This window comes from Brugia malayi, assembly GCF_000002995.4.
Source record: "Brugia malayi strain FR3 genome assembly, contig: Bm_v4_Chr4_scaffold_001, whole genome shotgun sequence".
Taxonomy (NCBI): Eukaryota; Metazoa; Nematoda; class Chromadorea; order Rhabditida; family Onchocercidae; genus Brugia; species Brugia malayi.
Window position 1 is genome coordinate 6199971 of NW_025062478.1, and position 17573 is coordinate 6217543.

General features: G+C 30.7%; 1 protein-coding gene across 1 annotated transcript; it reads right to left on the reverse strand.

Moving 5' to 3' along the window:
* Nucleotides 1–12632: 12632 nt before the first annotated feature.
* Bm6008 (Uncharacterized protein) lies at nt 12633–17200 on the reverse strand (the record flags this gene model as incomplete). Its single annotated transcript, XM_001901844.1, has 9 exons — nt 12633–12906; nt 12999–13077; nt 13176–13347; nt 13753–13869; nt 14735–14928; nt 15494–15655; nt 15779–16013; nt 16450–16562; nt 17137–17200. 9 exons carry the CDS (start codon nt 17198–17200, stop codon nt 12633–12635), a joined length of 1410 nt encoding a protein of 469 aa, XP_001901879.1.
* Between the last annotated feature and the right edge of the window lie 373 nt (nt 17201–17573).

Genomic DNA, 17573 nt, shown 5'->3' on the forward strand with positions numbered 1-17573 from the left:
TCATTTGTATATTTAATTGATCGGTGGTTCTGACAGACTAAATTGACATATAAGCTAGGTACAAGATGATAAAACTGAAGACAATTGATTAATTAAATATTTTATATGAATAATTAATTAAATATCTGCAAGAATAATTAAACTAAACAATCAATTAAATATTGGATATGAACAGTAGTGGACTTTAAATCGTCTTTAAAAAATTATATGTTAAAAAGTGACGGATAATCTTCGCAAGAATTAATAGATGAACTGATTTCCAAGCTTTTGGATGGATGTCACTTAGATGAAATCAACATGACACTGAAAAATGAATACAAATAAAGAATGAATGAGTAGTAGACTAAACAAGCAGAACAAACTGAAATTATACGAAGAGGGAGGCAGGTATCAAGTTAAACAAGCAGGACACAAAATAACTTATGCATCATTATGCGGTCAATTACAAATGATTCATTTCAAAAACTTTTTAAGCTTTAAGCTTAAAAATAATGACTTGTAAATATGTTTTAACATATGATAAAACGAAAACTGAAGCTGTGGAATTCATTGAGGAAGATACCTGAATCAACAATTACATGTCTTTGAGGTGTTAAGATCTTGACGTTTTACTAATGAAAATAATGTAATATAAATGAAGAGCAAAATATAAGGTTATAATTAATAAACCAATCTTTTGTAGTGTGAAACCACTTTGCTACGTATTGTCTAAACTATTGTAAGAAATATATAATCTGAAGTAAAAACACTTTGTTGGTCTGTTTTCTTTCTAATAAAACTCAGAAAAAAGCATTTTCCGGAAATCCCAAGCAAATGTCACTAGTAAACTGCTAGAACTTGGCAAAATCAGACATTTACTTAATCATTTCAATCACATTCTTTCATTAGCTCATTTGAAAATTTAATAAGGCAGACAAACACTCATGAATATTTAAAGACAAATAAATGTAAAAATGGAAAGAATTTGACGGAAAAGTAGTATATCAATCTTTTAAGTCAGTAGAATGATATTTATATTCATAAACTTTAATTCATATCAGAAAACTTTATTTCATATAGTTTTTTCGCCTATTTTATGAAAAAAATGGCACTCTTCTATTTAAGACCTTAGCTTCATTAAGAACTTCAAATCCAGAGAATTCCCTTTAAAAATTTAAGTAAAAACATGAACAAAGATTGATTTAGTCCTTCAACAGCCACAGGTCATAAGTCAGAGTGCTGTAAAAAATAGAATTACATAGATTTCAATATGAGTACTGTACGGTTTGACCATTCTGCTCTACCGCTCGCAACCTTAAAGCACTAAACGTCCATGCAAGCCACTCATTATATATTCCAGTATGCTGACCAATCGGTTGTCCAGCTCAAATTAACCATGTAGTGTCGCTTAAAACTTTGCTTTTGCCAGCTATGAGCCGATATTTCTCAAGGAAAATGGAATATCTATGAAAGTTTATGGAAGGATCACTCGACTATAAAACCAAAGCAAAAGAGTGATCATATGCGATGACCATAAAAAGAACATTACCTCATTTACCCATTATCACTGAATAGGTAAATCTAGAGAAAAGATGCCTCGACGTGTGGCTAATTTTTTTGATCTTTCCTTTTTACCTTTTCCTGATAGAAGATGAATATGCAGCATGATATTATTTAACTGCTCGCATTTTTCATTGCCTAATTAGGAACTCAACGCAAACAGTAGCAAAGTGATAAAATATTTTGATTTTAAATGCTGATTTTTACTGATATATTTGACAGGGGATAAACAGTGTGATCTAATTTTAATACTGAGGGACTAAAGCAACTAAAACACATTTTGGGAATGAGCAGAGATTTTTAGATTTCTATAAAGATTCCCGAGGACAAGCATTTCAAATTTTAGCCTCGAGGTTCCACAGATGGAATCAAATTCAGCTTATCATAATTGCGAAATGGAGAGGCCAGAAAAACAAAAATTCCCAACAATTTTTCTATGTCTCTAGGATTAAAATTATTTGTCTTAATCAAGCTTCTGGACAAAAGAAGAAATTTTCCCTCATTTAAAACTAAACGACATTTCAACCTCTTAAACTTAAATTCTCAAACAGAAAAATGAAATGGAATATGTGATCTTAACTTTTTAACCTCAGTGATAAGGTAATAATTGATAAATTGCTTATTGAATTCCAAACCACTGACAATTAATAAAATGCATAACAGACTGGATACATAAATTATTTGTGATTTTAAATTTAAATAACTAAATCTTAGCTACTTAATGACAAATGAATAAATATTTGGAAAAAGCAGAATGCTAAAAAATGTAAAGATTTTTGTATATCCTTATATACCATAACTTGTTGACTTTCTTAGTTTTTAACTTGTAACAATTTAAGATTTCTAATTTTCCTGTTTGATGATGTGGATTTCCAACTGTTAGTCATTTACCATAATATTAGGACTTAATTATAATAGATGGATTTGTATGAATTTGAAGGTTATATCTTTAAATCTCAGTTTTGAAGCAGTTTGATATGATGCATCATTTTTGTGTTTTAATGAAAAATAATGTCTATCAAATCAAGAATTCCTTAAGGTGATGAAAAACGTCTGATTTTCTATGATAATTATTAATCTCTTCCAGAATTACTCTAGAATGGTTCGGATTTTCAGGGCGGTAACGGTCGTAGTGGCTATGTGTGCAATTTCACAGACTATTGCAAGGCTGAAAAGTGTTTGCTATGTCTATTAAAATCTCTATTATTTTAGATAGCAAACGTTTCTTTGGAAGGTATTCAGTTCCACTCGAATTATTTCTTCATATGTCTAGCGGTTATTCTTCAGTGAAGTATCATATGGAAAATGAACAAGAATGAATTTATCAATTTCATTCTTGTTCAGTTGGTAACTTAAGACATTATATTCGCAACATTTTAGTATTATTTAAATGTAATAATGTTCTGAGTGTCATAGAATTTCACAACAATTCAATCATCACAGGGTCCTAAGCTACTTCACTTCAAAATTGTATTAAAAACATCGATCAGTGGATATTAAAAAGTTTTGCAGAATTCAATGGCGAATACGGTATGATAGTGTATATGATGATATTCATTGATTCCCTTATCCCGGGTTTAGTGCGTTCTGAACTGCAAATAGAATAAACTAGAAAAAGTAGAGGAGTAGCAAATGTCCAAATGAAAATGCAAGGAGAAGAAAAAAGGAAGAGTAAATTAAAAACAAGCGGAAAATTATAAATGGTGAATAGAGAGACACTGTTGATAGCAAATGGGGGGACATCAAGTTCTGGGGAATTGCGAAAGGAAAAAGAAAGGAATCTTTGGCGCCGCGACTCGGCGCAGACCATATATCACCCTCCGTTTTCTACTTCGACACCTCTTCCATGCTCCGCTTCTGTCCTACACACCTTTTTAAAGCGACGACGCTAATTAATCTTCAATTGCTTGAGACAGAGACATGCATTATTTACCTCCTTCCACACTCCTCTTTCAAGCCTACGACTTCTATCTGTCTATCTCTTCATGCCAAATGTTGCAATCGAAGAAAAACGGTTCATGCCTTGAAAATCCCTCTCTTTTTGATCATGAACTATTGATGGATCTTTAAACGCTCCTAGAAGCTAACATTTCATCATTTAGTAAACAAAATTAGACTGGCATAAAGTATGAACCTTAGATCATTCTTGTACCAAAACTTAATGTAACTGAGCACTAGAATTTTATGTAATATTCAGAGGGAATATTTATTTAAGCAGTGGTCCATAGTGCACTTCGTTTAGCACATTTTTATATTTAAATTTTAAAATTAAGTATATATATATATTATATATATATATATATATATATATACTTCATATACATTACGCATAATCATGCTTTATACTCTTAAACAATAATAAAGAAGTCCAAGATGATGGTCATTTTTAAGAAACCTGTCTTATAAAAACTCAAGAAAGCCATGAAAACAGAATAAATTTTTAATTGATACATTTTATTAATTTATTAATTGATATAAACTAGTTGAATTACAAAAAGAGATGAGACAGTGTTGAATGTTATATTGCTTTCTTAAAATATCCTTCCTGTATTAATCAAAAGATTCGGAATAATTTAGAGAAGAGATAAAATGTAAGAATTAAAAATTTCATTCTGTTTTCGAATCAGTGGCATACTGCGAAACTTGAGAGTAAATTTTAAGTTAATCTATGCAGTAAAGAAATGTAGCCTATATTTAAAGAAAAGAAGAATACTTATTCTTGAATACAGTCTTAGTCTTTCAATTTCAGCCTACATTGAATCTAGTTCGGCACATTATAACAGGAAAACAACGGTTAAGTGCTGATATCTGAAAAAGGATTTTCTTGTCCTGTATTTGAAATTCCTCGAAATTTATTTATTTTTTTTTTCAAAATAAAAGAATCAATTTTAATGCAGCAGAAGCAGAATGTGATTCCTTAGTGAAGAAATCTAAAAGAATAAAAAAAAGGCTTTGCCCGTTTTTGCATTTGGGACGACCTCGAATGGATCTGTTTGGGAAATTCATTTTTTTAAAGAAAACTATCTGATAAGAAAGCATGTTCGGAGGTACAACATTTTGTGCTGCACACTGACCTCATCCATCATTCATTTGTCAGATTTTCTTCTATTCAAACAAAATATTACTTCCAACTACAACAATAATATGCAAATTCTCATATTATCAACTTTATCCACGTTGTATCCTTAGAAAACAGCCTTAATGCAATGGCACAATGAGACTTAGAGAGATAATGATAGCAACAAATTGTGATGTGAAATACTGTTTTGCTTGGAAACTTCTTGCAAATTTTTTTGGAAACATCACATCATATCACTCTTGCAGCCAGTGCAACTTTTACACCGTGACAAACTGTTCGAGTTAGGTTTCATCAGAGACATAAAGAAACGAATAATACATTAACAAAAATTATACAATCATAACCTCTCTAGGAGTTCTTAAATTTTGAAAGAACAAGTTAAAAAATGTTTCTTTCTAGTGGAAAAATATAACATAAGACACATGCAGCAATACTTCTGATGCGACGATGACGCTGCTTAGGGAAATTGCAGAATTGTTTTTCCTATCTACTTGTTTGGGATCGCTTTTCAAAATATTGAAGGAAAACACTCATTTTTTAATCGGTGTCAATCAGCTAATTTGGATTGGCAAAGAATAATACGCGATTTTGGCTAGGTGCTTAAAGTAAGCTTAAAAATCTATGTGTTCAAAATAACAAAAAATTTAAGGAAAAGAAGACAAGAGAAAGGAGATTTAAATTATGGTTTTTTGTTATTATTACTAAATAATTTGAATAATCTATTTTAGATTTTAATTAAGAATATCGTTCCACGTACTCGAAAAATATCTTAATCATTCTTCTATAACTTCTCAAGTGGCTTTCTAACTGAACTTTCAATATTAAATTCTTAAATCGGAAGTAATTTAAAGCTTAATTTCATATTTGCTAAAGTATTTGTTCCCCAAATTATAATTCCTCACAAAACATTTGGAAGGAAATTGTCCCAAACTTTTATAGCATTCAAAAAAATATAGCAGTTGAGGTACGCAGAATTAGAATTAGTTACTCCCGAATATTTGGTGAGCCATCATGTGAAACAAAGGTAAATGTTTACGTCTGTCTATAAATGGAAACGGTCGGTCGATGAATGGTATTTCCCAACTCTTAAGATTGTAAATTTTCCCATAGATTTAGAAATGAACAATCATCTATAGCAGACAAATAATTCATCGTGCACTGCTAAAAAAAACGATTGTACTTCTTTCTTCTTGAGTAAGAACAAACGGTAAGAAGACATGAATAAGAATAAAAAATATGTTAAAAAGAAAATATTTCTAACTGTGGCAGTCGAATTTTGCAATCAGTGTGATATTATCATAAATTTCTGAGAGATTTTCTTTTAACTTATAGTTTTATAGTCGTAATTTGTTATTATCTGGATAAATATTGCTTATTATACTTTCGCTAATAAATTGCAGAGAAACAGGGGTTGTTTTTTTCCTATTCTTTTTCGAGACTTATGAAACATAAGATACCGAGCTTTCCTAACAACAATGAAAAGGAGGCAAAAAGAAGAGAAGCTACAAACTATGCTTCAAAAAACAAAAGCAATAGTAAGCGAAAATATTGCAAATATTGCAAGTTGCATTTATATCACTCCACATATTCAAACTAAAACTTAGTCTCTAAACAACAATGCTTTGGGATTTCAGGAGACATTGATGGGACATTAGTTTGTCTTCTTGTACTTACCGATTGGTTAACGATATCTATAGATGAATTACAAAAAAGTCACATTGAACTAATTAGTCTGCAAATAAAAATAAAAAAAAGATGATTCAAATTAGATCGAATGGCCCAATGGAGAAATTCAAATCAAAACACATATTTAATTTTCCATCTCTTTTAAAATTCCTCTCTGTTCCATGAACTTAAGTAAAAAACATCTGTTAATTATAATAAGCAGAAATGGATTGGCAGAATCGCCATTTCCAATTTTCTATTTGTTTAAAAGACTTTTATTCCACATAAAAATTTCTATTTCATAAGAGATCTGTGAACAACGTTATATGAGTTGGGATTTCTGCAGCAATGTTTCACTTATTTAATGTTGTTTTCTGTTTTGTTTTTAAATTTGCATAAGAATAACAAAGGTATTTTTAAGTAACCTCAAAATTTCTTATCAAATTCAAAAACTCTATTTATATGTCATTCTAAAAAAAAATCCAATTATGATATCTTTGGTTGCCATCGCAAATAAAATCATTTTTGAAACTATATTTTTAATCTACAACACATATTTTAATCTACAGTTCTAGACAAAAGACAACTCAAATGAATTAGTCTTAATTTTGAAAGCCTTTTAGTTGCTCAAATGCAACCTTAAAAAGAAAATAAGAAGTTAATTTGCTGAGAAATAACCAATTAGAAAGAGATGAATTATTTGTTTAATAAAAACGAATTAGAATTTTATTCTTACAGCTTGCGAGGATCAAATTTCCACTTAAAGTTGTTAACTGTTCCAGCCGTTCAAAAGTTTCTTTTGAAAACAATTGAGACACTACTGTACATTCCTGAAGAGCATAATTTCACTTTTGAATTATGCGACGCAAATGAGATATGATAAAATTTAGGAATTTCCGGAACACTTTTGATTTTAGAAGCAATATTTATTTACAATAATTTATGTAATCTTTAAGCGTTTCATTGCAAAATGCAACAAAATGAAAAGCCTTTCAGCTGAGTAAGTCATGCTTATGAATTGAGAGGTGTATACCTCAGAATGTATTTTAAAAATTCAACAGTATTAGCTTTTTCAATTATTTAACACGTGGAATTCAAGCTAAGAAATATTGGCATACAGAGAATCTTTTACACAACGACCTTGAATTGTAGTTTTTCTTTGAATCAGCAAACATTTTAAAATGAAAAAAAGCTCAATCAAGAAAAAAAAAAAAAACATGAAAGGAGTAGAAATAGAGAAGGAAGAAGATAGGTAATAAGTTTCATTTATTTTCCTGTCCTAACAAGTTTGGTACAGTGTTTTATATTTGCCACTCATTTTTGCTCGGAAGCGAAAAACTCATTTTTTTTCTTTGCTAGAAAATAATGAATTAGTTTTCTGAAAAAAGCAGAAAACTTTTGCTTCGCCTGTAGTGCCGCATAATTTTGATGAAAAAAGTTGATTAACTGAGGTTGAAATCCTCATTAATCTTTCACATTTGTTGAAACGACACAGCACAATCAAACCAAACGATAGTTATTTGCAAAATGAAATCTTTGGAAAGCAAATCTGCAAAAGGAAATTCTAAAATACTTTTTCTTTCGCATTGCAATAACATGTAACTTACAGCATTATATCAACGAGGACATCATGTCTTATCCTTTTATTTAAGAACAAAAAAAAGACAAGAAAAGAAATAAACAAACAAACAAGCATTGATCAGTCTTATTCATTCCAGTTAATAAGTCCAGATGCAAAATGCAGCTTTAACTGTACTTGTAGGTCCACTTTAATGCTGTAATGTAGATTCTGCCAACTTCTAGTCAATATTTTAAAAGATGCTACAACTACTTGTTAGCTTCCTCTGCTGCAACTGATACTGTGCCAGTGTTGTTGCAACGATTTAGACAACATTCACACTTAACTAAGGACCGATTGAGCGATTGTTTCAGGGATTGCTTTTATAAATCATTTGATAGTAGGGTTAGTGGCAATCTGTGAGCGCTACCTCCATGAAAAGGTCAGCAGTTAACTAAACATATTGGCTCACATCCAGCAAATTTTCTAATATTAATAAGTTTCCTTAATAAATATTTCCATCTCGGATAAGTTTTTTTTTTTTCAATAAATCAGTATTTTCTCAGGAAATCAATCGTAAGTATGGTGCCATCTCAATCAATCATTCAAGAGATGATTAGGTAATTGTGATTGAAAATTGTGACGGTTGCAAACAAATGTGATGATGACCTTTACCACTCGCTTTATAACTATTGTGGGTATTTATTTTTTTCAAGACTTAGCTTAGACTTCGAAAAATTCGCCGTCTGGATAAGCAATTGCAGATTTAAAGGGAAACACTGAACTAAAGGAAACTAAAAAGGATGCTAAAAGTTACTGGTTGTAAATGTTCAGGAGATGTTTTTAAAATTTTACTCCATAATTTAAATACCTTAAGATTGTAAAATTTAATATGAACTAGGCTTTGAAACTTGAAAAATTATTGAAATCTGAATTGTTGAGTACATATTTTATAGGCTACGAAGAAAAAAACATATTAGAATTTTTAAATAACATTTTAATTGATTTGAAAACTTTAAATAGGAAGGAACATACAATAAGTCGGGCATTCTATAACTGACTTAGGTAAAAATAACAAGACAGTCGTCATTGGAAAATGAGTTGAAATAGGTGATGAAGAAAAGGATGACAGTGATTGTATGATGAGATTAAAGATATCGATAAATGAAAGAGAGTGGAAGCAAAAGGAAGAGCAGAGAAAGTAAGGTAAGAAAGAATAGAATTAAGATAGGTAATTAATATAATTGCTGAGAAATGTGGAGAAGATTCGATGACCAAGGAAAAGTGCCACTGAGGATAATTTCCTGGAATAAGGATGAGAAGAAATGAAAAGAACGGATAGACAGAAAGGCGCGTCGATGTGAAAGTACGATAACAACCACACAGTTCAACAGCCACTACACTCTCACTGATGGTATAAAATGAGACTCTTGAAAAGGTACATCACTTTTTTTTATTTTTAATTTGTTACCGATCAACAAGCAAAATGCCGTTCTTAAAGGCTGAAAAATCAATAATGATAATGACAATGAATGATGATTGTGGTGACGAGATTTATGATTAAAGCAATGATAGCGTAATAATAACACTTCTCATCTTTTGCTTTCTTTTCTTTATCAAAAATCATGCCTTCAAGTTACAAATCCATTGAGTGTTTGTTCTTTTACTGTTACGATCTCAAATTTATTCCATTACGATACCATCTTTGAATGGAATAAAGAAGGGAAAACCTTCTAATCTCCTTACCAACATCAAAATTTTTATTATGCATGTTTTTACTAATCTTGACGCAATTTTAATTTAACTGAAAGTAAGTAGGGAAAATAAAAGGAGAAGTGGTGGATTTTCTGTGAAATAAAAAAAATTACATATGAAGTAATTTTTTTTATTGATAGCATCTAATCTAATCCACTCGAAATATGCATTTACGTTAATCACATGTAATAGATAATCTAATCCATTAAAAATATTCATTTAAGTTAATCACACGTAATAGGTAACATTTTAACTGCAACACTAGTTATCGACTCAAAACCAAGTCATAATTCATCCACACGACCATGTGCCTTTTCAAAGCATTACTTTATTCCCATTACACTTTTGATCCATCCATGATTGGAACATGATCTGGTAAACCCTGCTTCTATATTTACTTCTTTGAAGTAGTTTTCTGCTGGAACAAGCATAATTTAAACCAATTTAAACTGGTTCTTTCCACAGCTTTTGATATTCCGTCCATTTCAAATTTTTTGAAAGGTATTTTCATTTTTTTTAAGTTCATACTTTTTTTGCTAATGAATCATTAAGCGGTAGTAACAAACCGTTCGTTCATTTTCTGCTTCTGGTCATTGGTGAGATATTTTCACAATATTAAAGATGTGGACTAACTGAAATAGAAAAAAGAGCATTCATCACCACGACGGCATGATTTCTAAAACGTTCAACTAATATGAAATGGTTCTATTGGTTGGAATTGAGCCAAAAGAAATTTATCAATCAAAAAATTTCTCGAACTACTGCTCATTTCTTTTGCTCTTTTTTTTTTCTTTGCTTTGCTCAATAAAAACTTGATAAATTGGTTTGAATGACATAAATGCTTGTCCTGAAAGCGGTACATTGAAGTAGAGCAATGATCATGATATGGATCAACAATACTTTTCCGCTTGCTTTTCAAATCGTCCTTTTCAGAAAATCTTTCAACATTCTAAAATATTCGAGGAAATTCTTCAACCAATTCGATAAGAACTTTTATAAACATTGCAAACGAAAAGAGATAGAGAACATTTAGGATGTGATTTCATTCTGGTGGAGGCAGTTTTTTTATTCTTTTCATTCATTTGTTCATTTGGAATAGTCTGAAAATGAAATCAAAAAATTCAGCGGAGAAATAGAACCGATAGTTGTAAGAAGAGGAGCAAATTCATTCTTAAACCTACAAAAAATCATGAAATCTTCTATTTCCATCTCTTTTTCATTTTTAGCGTTGAAATTTTAAACAAATTACAAGCATCAGCAAATTATTTTCAACAAAAAATTTTGTTGTATGAATAAAACATTTACCATTATTATTTTGATGGCTTTTAGTAGTGCTAGCTCCGATATTGTTATTCCTATTGTTGTTGCTGTTTTTTTGTTATTGCTGTAGAGGATATCTTTAAAGAACATCAAGTGGTTTTACATTGTCCTTTTTAATTTCATTTCTGTCTCATTCAATACACGAAAATTTTTTCTTGTTTTGCAAATACTGATAGCTATAATTGCACTTCAATAAAAATCGCCAAAAAGAAACGAACGGGTCTTTTCCCATTTCTTATTCGTTACTCAACTCATTTATATTGTAAGAAAAGAGTATTTATCAAAGGACAAATAAAAGAAGAAAAATTATTCGCAATAAATTTAATGGTTATCCATTACTTCTCATCTACACATTTTAATATTATTTTCATGTCCTTTATTTTCCATTTTTCTTACCCAAATTCTCAATGTTCAGAAAATAATCAAAGATTCAACCAATATGATTGAATTGCAACAAACAGCTAAATTGTTTATTCATTCGATATAAAATGCACAACTGTTTCTTACTGTGAATAGGTATTTCCCCTACTGTGCGTTTTCTTCTGTATTTGTATTTAAAGATAAAAGTGATCAGTGGAATACTTTTAGCCAGCATATGCCTTTTGATGCCGATAACAATCAAGAAATGATCTCTAAAACATCATATGGATCGATATGGATCGTGATAATCCAAATAAATTTGTCAAAAGCTTGACTATTTGATTAAGATATTTTACTCATTTTGGTTTTTGTCACATCTTTTTTTGTTTAAATAATCAAATCTCTGAAAGCTGATGTCCGTTTCCCTTGAGTTTGTGTGGGATTTTGTAGGCCAAAAAAAATTGTATGTACTTTTAAATTATATACTATTATTTATAACAGCAATTTGATTACTATAAAACCCAGTGTTATTCGATGTGTAATGTGAAAATAGTTTAAAACTATTTAATTGCTTGAATAACATTAAGTGAAGCTTATAAAGTCTGTAAGCGTCTAATCGTTTGTATCGAACTCCATGACTTATTAAAACGGGCTTGAGAATTTTCCATCTATACAAGACTGTCAATTTCTGTTCATATGATTTATTTTATACTATAAAGACACATTCGTCAAAAAATTATGCTATCGTGATATTGCAGTAAGTTGATAACAATAATAACCAAAATTTGTCCCCAAGAGGTGATTAAGATGGCAAACTCTAATCGTTTGATTGTTCATTTCTTAAGAGTTTTAGGACTGACAATTTCGTTTCAGGCATAAAAAAATTTCGCCATTTAGAGGGAGATTTGACATTATGATGACCATATTAGTTTTCACTTGGATGTTGAAGATATTAATAGAATCGATCACATGATCAAACATAATTATGTCATTTAATAAACTGAATTAAATAAACTCGTTTATCCTTAGGCTTCCTCCAAATCTTCAAATTGTTTCACAAAAAACTGTATATTTTCAAGTTCAACATCTTCATCAACACAATTTCTTTATTTCACTTTTAAAATTCTATTTAATTTACGGATATGCACTTATAAATGACTCCTGCACCAAAAAATTGTGACGAACAAAAAACGCATTTCAAATGAATAGAAATAAACAAGACTTTTTTTTAATTCAAAAAATATACAAAAGCCTAATGAACCCGCGACATTTGATAAGGGAATTGGATACTGGAAGAGGTCCGAATCAGTGAAGAATTCGATGGAATTGTATTGAAACAAAATAAGTTATTCACTTTCATATACTCCTTCTTGTTAATAACTTTTTATTAGGCAAAGGACTATTATCAGTGTTGAAAATATGCATGTGTACTAATGCTGTACCTGATCCCGAGGTAGCCGTTTCTAGAGAATGTTGTGATTCCCGCGGATAGGATAAGGAACATAATACCAATGATTCATCATTAGTGTCCGTTTCCATCACTCTTTCATTAATTTGTAATTCGCTTGGTGAGGTAACATTCTCAATTACCTGCTCTTCTTCTTCTGTACTTCTTTCTTCCACTGGTGGCCTGAAATTTCAACATTTATTTACATAGATAACGTGATAATAATTTTGCAAATGGAGCAATAATATTTCTTAGAGAATCCTGATGGAGTATACCTGATAAATGGGGGTAATTTGGTAGCATCTTCATAGGTTGGTAGTGGTGGAAGATTGTCTCCGCGTTGACAGGACCTTCCTGGAAATCTTCCTTAGGGTACTAAGCAAAGTATAATATGCTTTATACCAAAATAAACAGTTTTTTAAAGTTATGATTGGGTTGTTTATATAAGCAACCTCTATGGGGAATTATAACATAAGGAGGGGGTCCTTCGTTGGGAAATGTAATAGTTCTGAATGACGGAATTCCTGAATCGTCCGATACTATCACATTGCCATGACGTGAATTAATTTCAATGCTTGACCGGACTAGTGCTTCACGTCGGACACTCGCAAACCGGTTTTGCACCTAAAATAAAGGAGGATTGAAGTTTGGAATCAAAATATCTGGGAAATGGAGAAGAGGAAAAGAGAAAGAGTTGTAAGGGGATCTAGGGAGTAAACCCAAGGATCGGTCTTTCAAGGCCTATAGAAAAAATAAATGATATGGTTTCAAGAAGGTTCAATAAAAATCCATAGAATGCTTATGAAATTAGCTTCTTTCAAGCAGTAGAAATAAACCAAAGTTGTAATTATACTTTAATATCATGAAATTATAGTTATAACTGCGCCATTGGAACTTTTTACAAAAATTTTTTGTTGTAACAACTATATGAAAAGTGTTTCGTTGCGTGATAAAATATGTAAATGGAAAAAGACTTTCTCATAAACATAACAGTATTTTAGCAAACTTTAAGTGAAAACATTAGCTAACCTGCATTCTATGTTTCATCAACAAATACATAGAAAGAATGAGGACAGCAATCATAACCAAGCTGAATATAGTACTCGATACATCTCGAGTAAGGAGATCACTGTCTTGATAAACATTCTGCAAATGATTATAAATGTACAAAGCGAACCTGATTTTATTGTGCAAATAATAGTAGTAAGAAAGGTTGAAAAGTTTTGTCAAAAAAATTAAAACATTAAAGTTTTCTTTTTGATTTGAGTAAATTTTTTCTTTTTTTTTTTTTGATTTTTCCGAAGCAACCTAAACCCATAAATGATATTTGCTGTTCATTTAATTGTCAATCATCTGTTTTGTTATCACTGCATCATTGTCTCCATTAATTTAATATCACTAGTCACTCCATCCAGTGAATTAATTAGCGGAAAATACAAGTTTTGAGACAAAATGTCTATGTGAATGTATAATCACACAGACATTTAACTTATTACTTTATTAAAAATTTTCTTGATCTCTGCTAACAACATCATCATCAAAATTCACAAAACTCAACCACTCAATTAATTTTGATGACTGAACTGTTACACATTAGACCTCTGATCATTTAGTTGTTATCAGATAATAGCTTCTTAGTTTTATTTGTATTAAAAATTTTGCGAGGAAACAGAAAGTTTCGTTGCAAATATACTTCTGATTGAAATGGTTCATTTCGTTAGTATGTTCTTACGCTGTAATCATAATATTAAGAGACTACTAAGTGCTTATTTACGAACACGTCCCTCTCCACAGCTATGTCTCATATCATTTAAGAATTTCGAAAATGTAATAAAAAACCCCTCAGGCACTCAGCATTTACTAAATAGATATAATCAGTTTCTTGTTTTTGAATTGCGTCAGTTGGGAAAGATTGATGGAAAAGAAAATAATTATAGCTATTATAGGGGAATAACCTGCTTAGAGTAGATAATTCGAAAGAAGGGACCGAGATAAACATGGTACAGCGAACCTGTTCTCTGTAGCCGTGAAATCGCAACATAACTGATGTACGATTAGCATCAATTTCGCAGTGATAACCGAGGAAATTCGGAGGACACAGACATTGATGCCGTAACTCAGTACCGCCGTTCAAACACACTATATTTCGACATTCTTCACCTTGATAAAATGGCGTACATGAGCAATAATCACGGCCATCTGCGCCTACAAAATGCAATTGCGAGCAGTGACTTGAACGATTTTTAAATTTATCCAATATCAGTTAAACTTTATAACAATGGCTATATAGTAATAATACATGCAGTTCATGATAAAAAATGAAGGCGTATTCTGCTAAAAAAGAAAAGGAGAAAGTCATGATTATTAAGCACACATTCAATTTTCAAAAACAGCTTATTCACGGCTGTTAGGCAATTAGTTCTTTTCAGAATAGCTGAAAAGAACTAATTGCAATTTGATCAATTTTGGGAAGCGTTTGGATGTTATAATAAAGTAACTAATGATAGATGAAACAAGTAATTCATCTTAGCAAAATATTTCGTGCAATGTTTCGTTTTGTTTCTGCCATTTATGAATTAAAATAGGCTTCCTTTGAAATCATTTTCAATGAACAATTTAAGAAAATGGCAGTTAGTATTAAGATTTCTCACAAATCTCGGACAAAATACCTTAGGCAAGATATTTTTAACGTAGGCAAAGACATCATCTGCACATGTTGTAGTGCATAGAAATTAACTATGTTAACGAAATCACACTTATATCGACGAACCTGTCATTCGCTGTCCCTGATCGCAGTATTTTTCGCATTGCTCACCGAAATATGGTTTTGGACAGATGCAATACAAACTGGAATCGAACGAACGATGACCATTATTAAGGCATGGCTTGAGACGTCTACAATTTCGGTCTAAGTACTCATGTGCTGACACTTCTGAAAAATTCTTTTAAATACAAGACAAATTTCATATTATTTTCATCTTGTCTAGTTAGATGAAACAATGAATAATTTAAACGATAGCCTAAAAGTGAGAAGACGAAGAATAAACAAACTTACCTGGACATTTACAGGCCACACCTATACCAGTAAAATCGTCAAAAGTGAACAGTGCGGAAGAGGATAGGAGATAAGTGCCGCGATATATGCGGCATTTGGAGTTGATCACCTCCTCCTTTGCTACACCTCGAGTTCGAGATCCAACACTACTACTGCTACTACTAGATATAGTACGTTCACCGTAACGCTCGTCAGTTATGTAATCCGATTCCTCATGGGTCCAATTTCGAATAATCTAAAACTAAAACTATCTGAACAGAGTTAATTTTGATTTGCACTAATAATTTTTACCCACTTCTAATGGTAAAGTTAAAAATATGCTATGGAGTGCATAGCGCATGAATCATGTTAAGCTTATTAATTTATAAGTGATGGCACTTATATGCAAATAATCAGTAAAGATTCACTGTATTTTGTTCAAGAATTTCTCGAAGAATTGACAAATGCTATTTAATATGAGAGTTAAGATGCAACTTTCTCATGTTTCAATTCTTAAAAAACATTTTCAGATTTCCAGTTAATAAAAAAAATATTCATTAAAAATTTAAATTGAGATGAGAATAAATTCTTTATTCATTGCTGAATTTCTAATTAGTTAATAGCAATAGAGGCGATGGCAAAGATAAAAAAAATACAAACTTTATTTTATCCAAATATAGAAGATAAAATACCTTTGGATTTTCCGGGACCGGGTATCCACTCAAACAACAGGTAATTCGGAATGAGCGCGCTAACCATAAGGAACTGTGACCAGCTTTCGTTGATTTTGTTGTGAAATTGTTTTCTGCAAGATGAGAAGGCTGTATTTGGGGATCAAAGTATAAAGTGGTCCAATAGAAATGTTTTTTCTGCTATTGAAAATTTCATTTTTTATTCCTTTTTCTTTTAAAAAATTATGTTCTCTAAAATTCCAGATAATTTTCTAAACTTCTTCATGTGAAATGATAAATAATCTATCATATCGGTAAATGTCATTCATCCGAAATGTAATTATTACTTCAAAACCGTCGGAATAGGGGGATGAAAAATTCAGCATGGCCATGTCCAAAAATACAAACAAATCAGTAAACAGCAAGGACAATAATGATAAACCATTGAAAAAAAGACAAAATAAACGAATATCTATCTAGTTTTCTATTCTCTTCAAGTTGTAAACATATTTAAATCATAGGTTCTATTGTCAATATTCTTATGGGCAATAAAGTCAAAGGACACCTTTTTTCAAAATCAAAAGTAAAGCACTTGTACTATTAGTAGTTTAATATGAAATATTTAACTAAGATTGTCTGTCAGAAGAACTCTTCAAGAAAACAGCTTTCTTTTTCTCCAAAAGTTAAATGATATATTTTAAAACAAACCGAGACTTTCAGGGCTAGCAATAATGATAAGAGTGGAAAACAAAATAATTTGCAGTATTAGCATTGCTACTATTCAAGCAATCGATAATCAAAGAGTATTTACAGTAAATATTGAATCGCTCGAACCTCATTAGTCCATTTTTAACTGAAATGAGAAAATGATCTAAAAATCTCAAAGAAGTTTTGAATGGTTAGTGTAATAGATATTTATTACATTTATGCACTTAAAATTTTGCAACAAACAAAAAGAGAAAGAAAATTTCCTAAAATAAGTAATTGGAAAAATCCAACCATTGATTTGAACATAAAATAGTGTAACTGAACAATAATTTAAACATAAACCAATGTAATTGAACTAAAAATTTGAAAAAACCAATGATTGATTTGAACATGAACAAAACTAAATTTGCGTTGTCTCTTTTTTTTTTTTTTTTTTT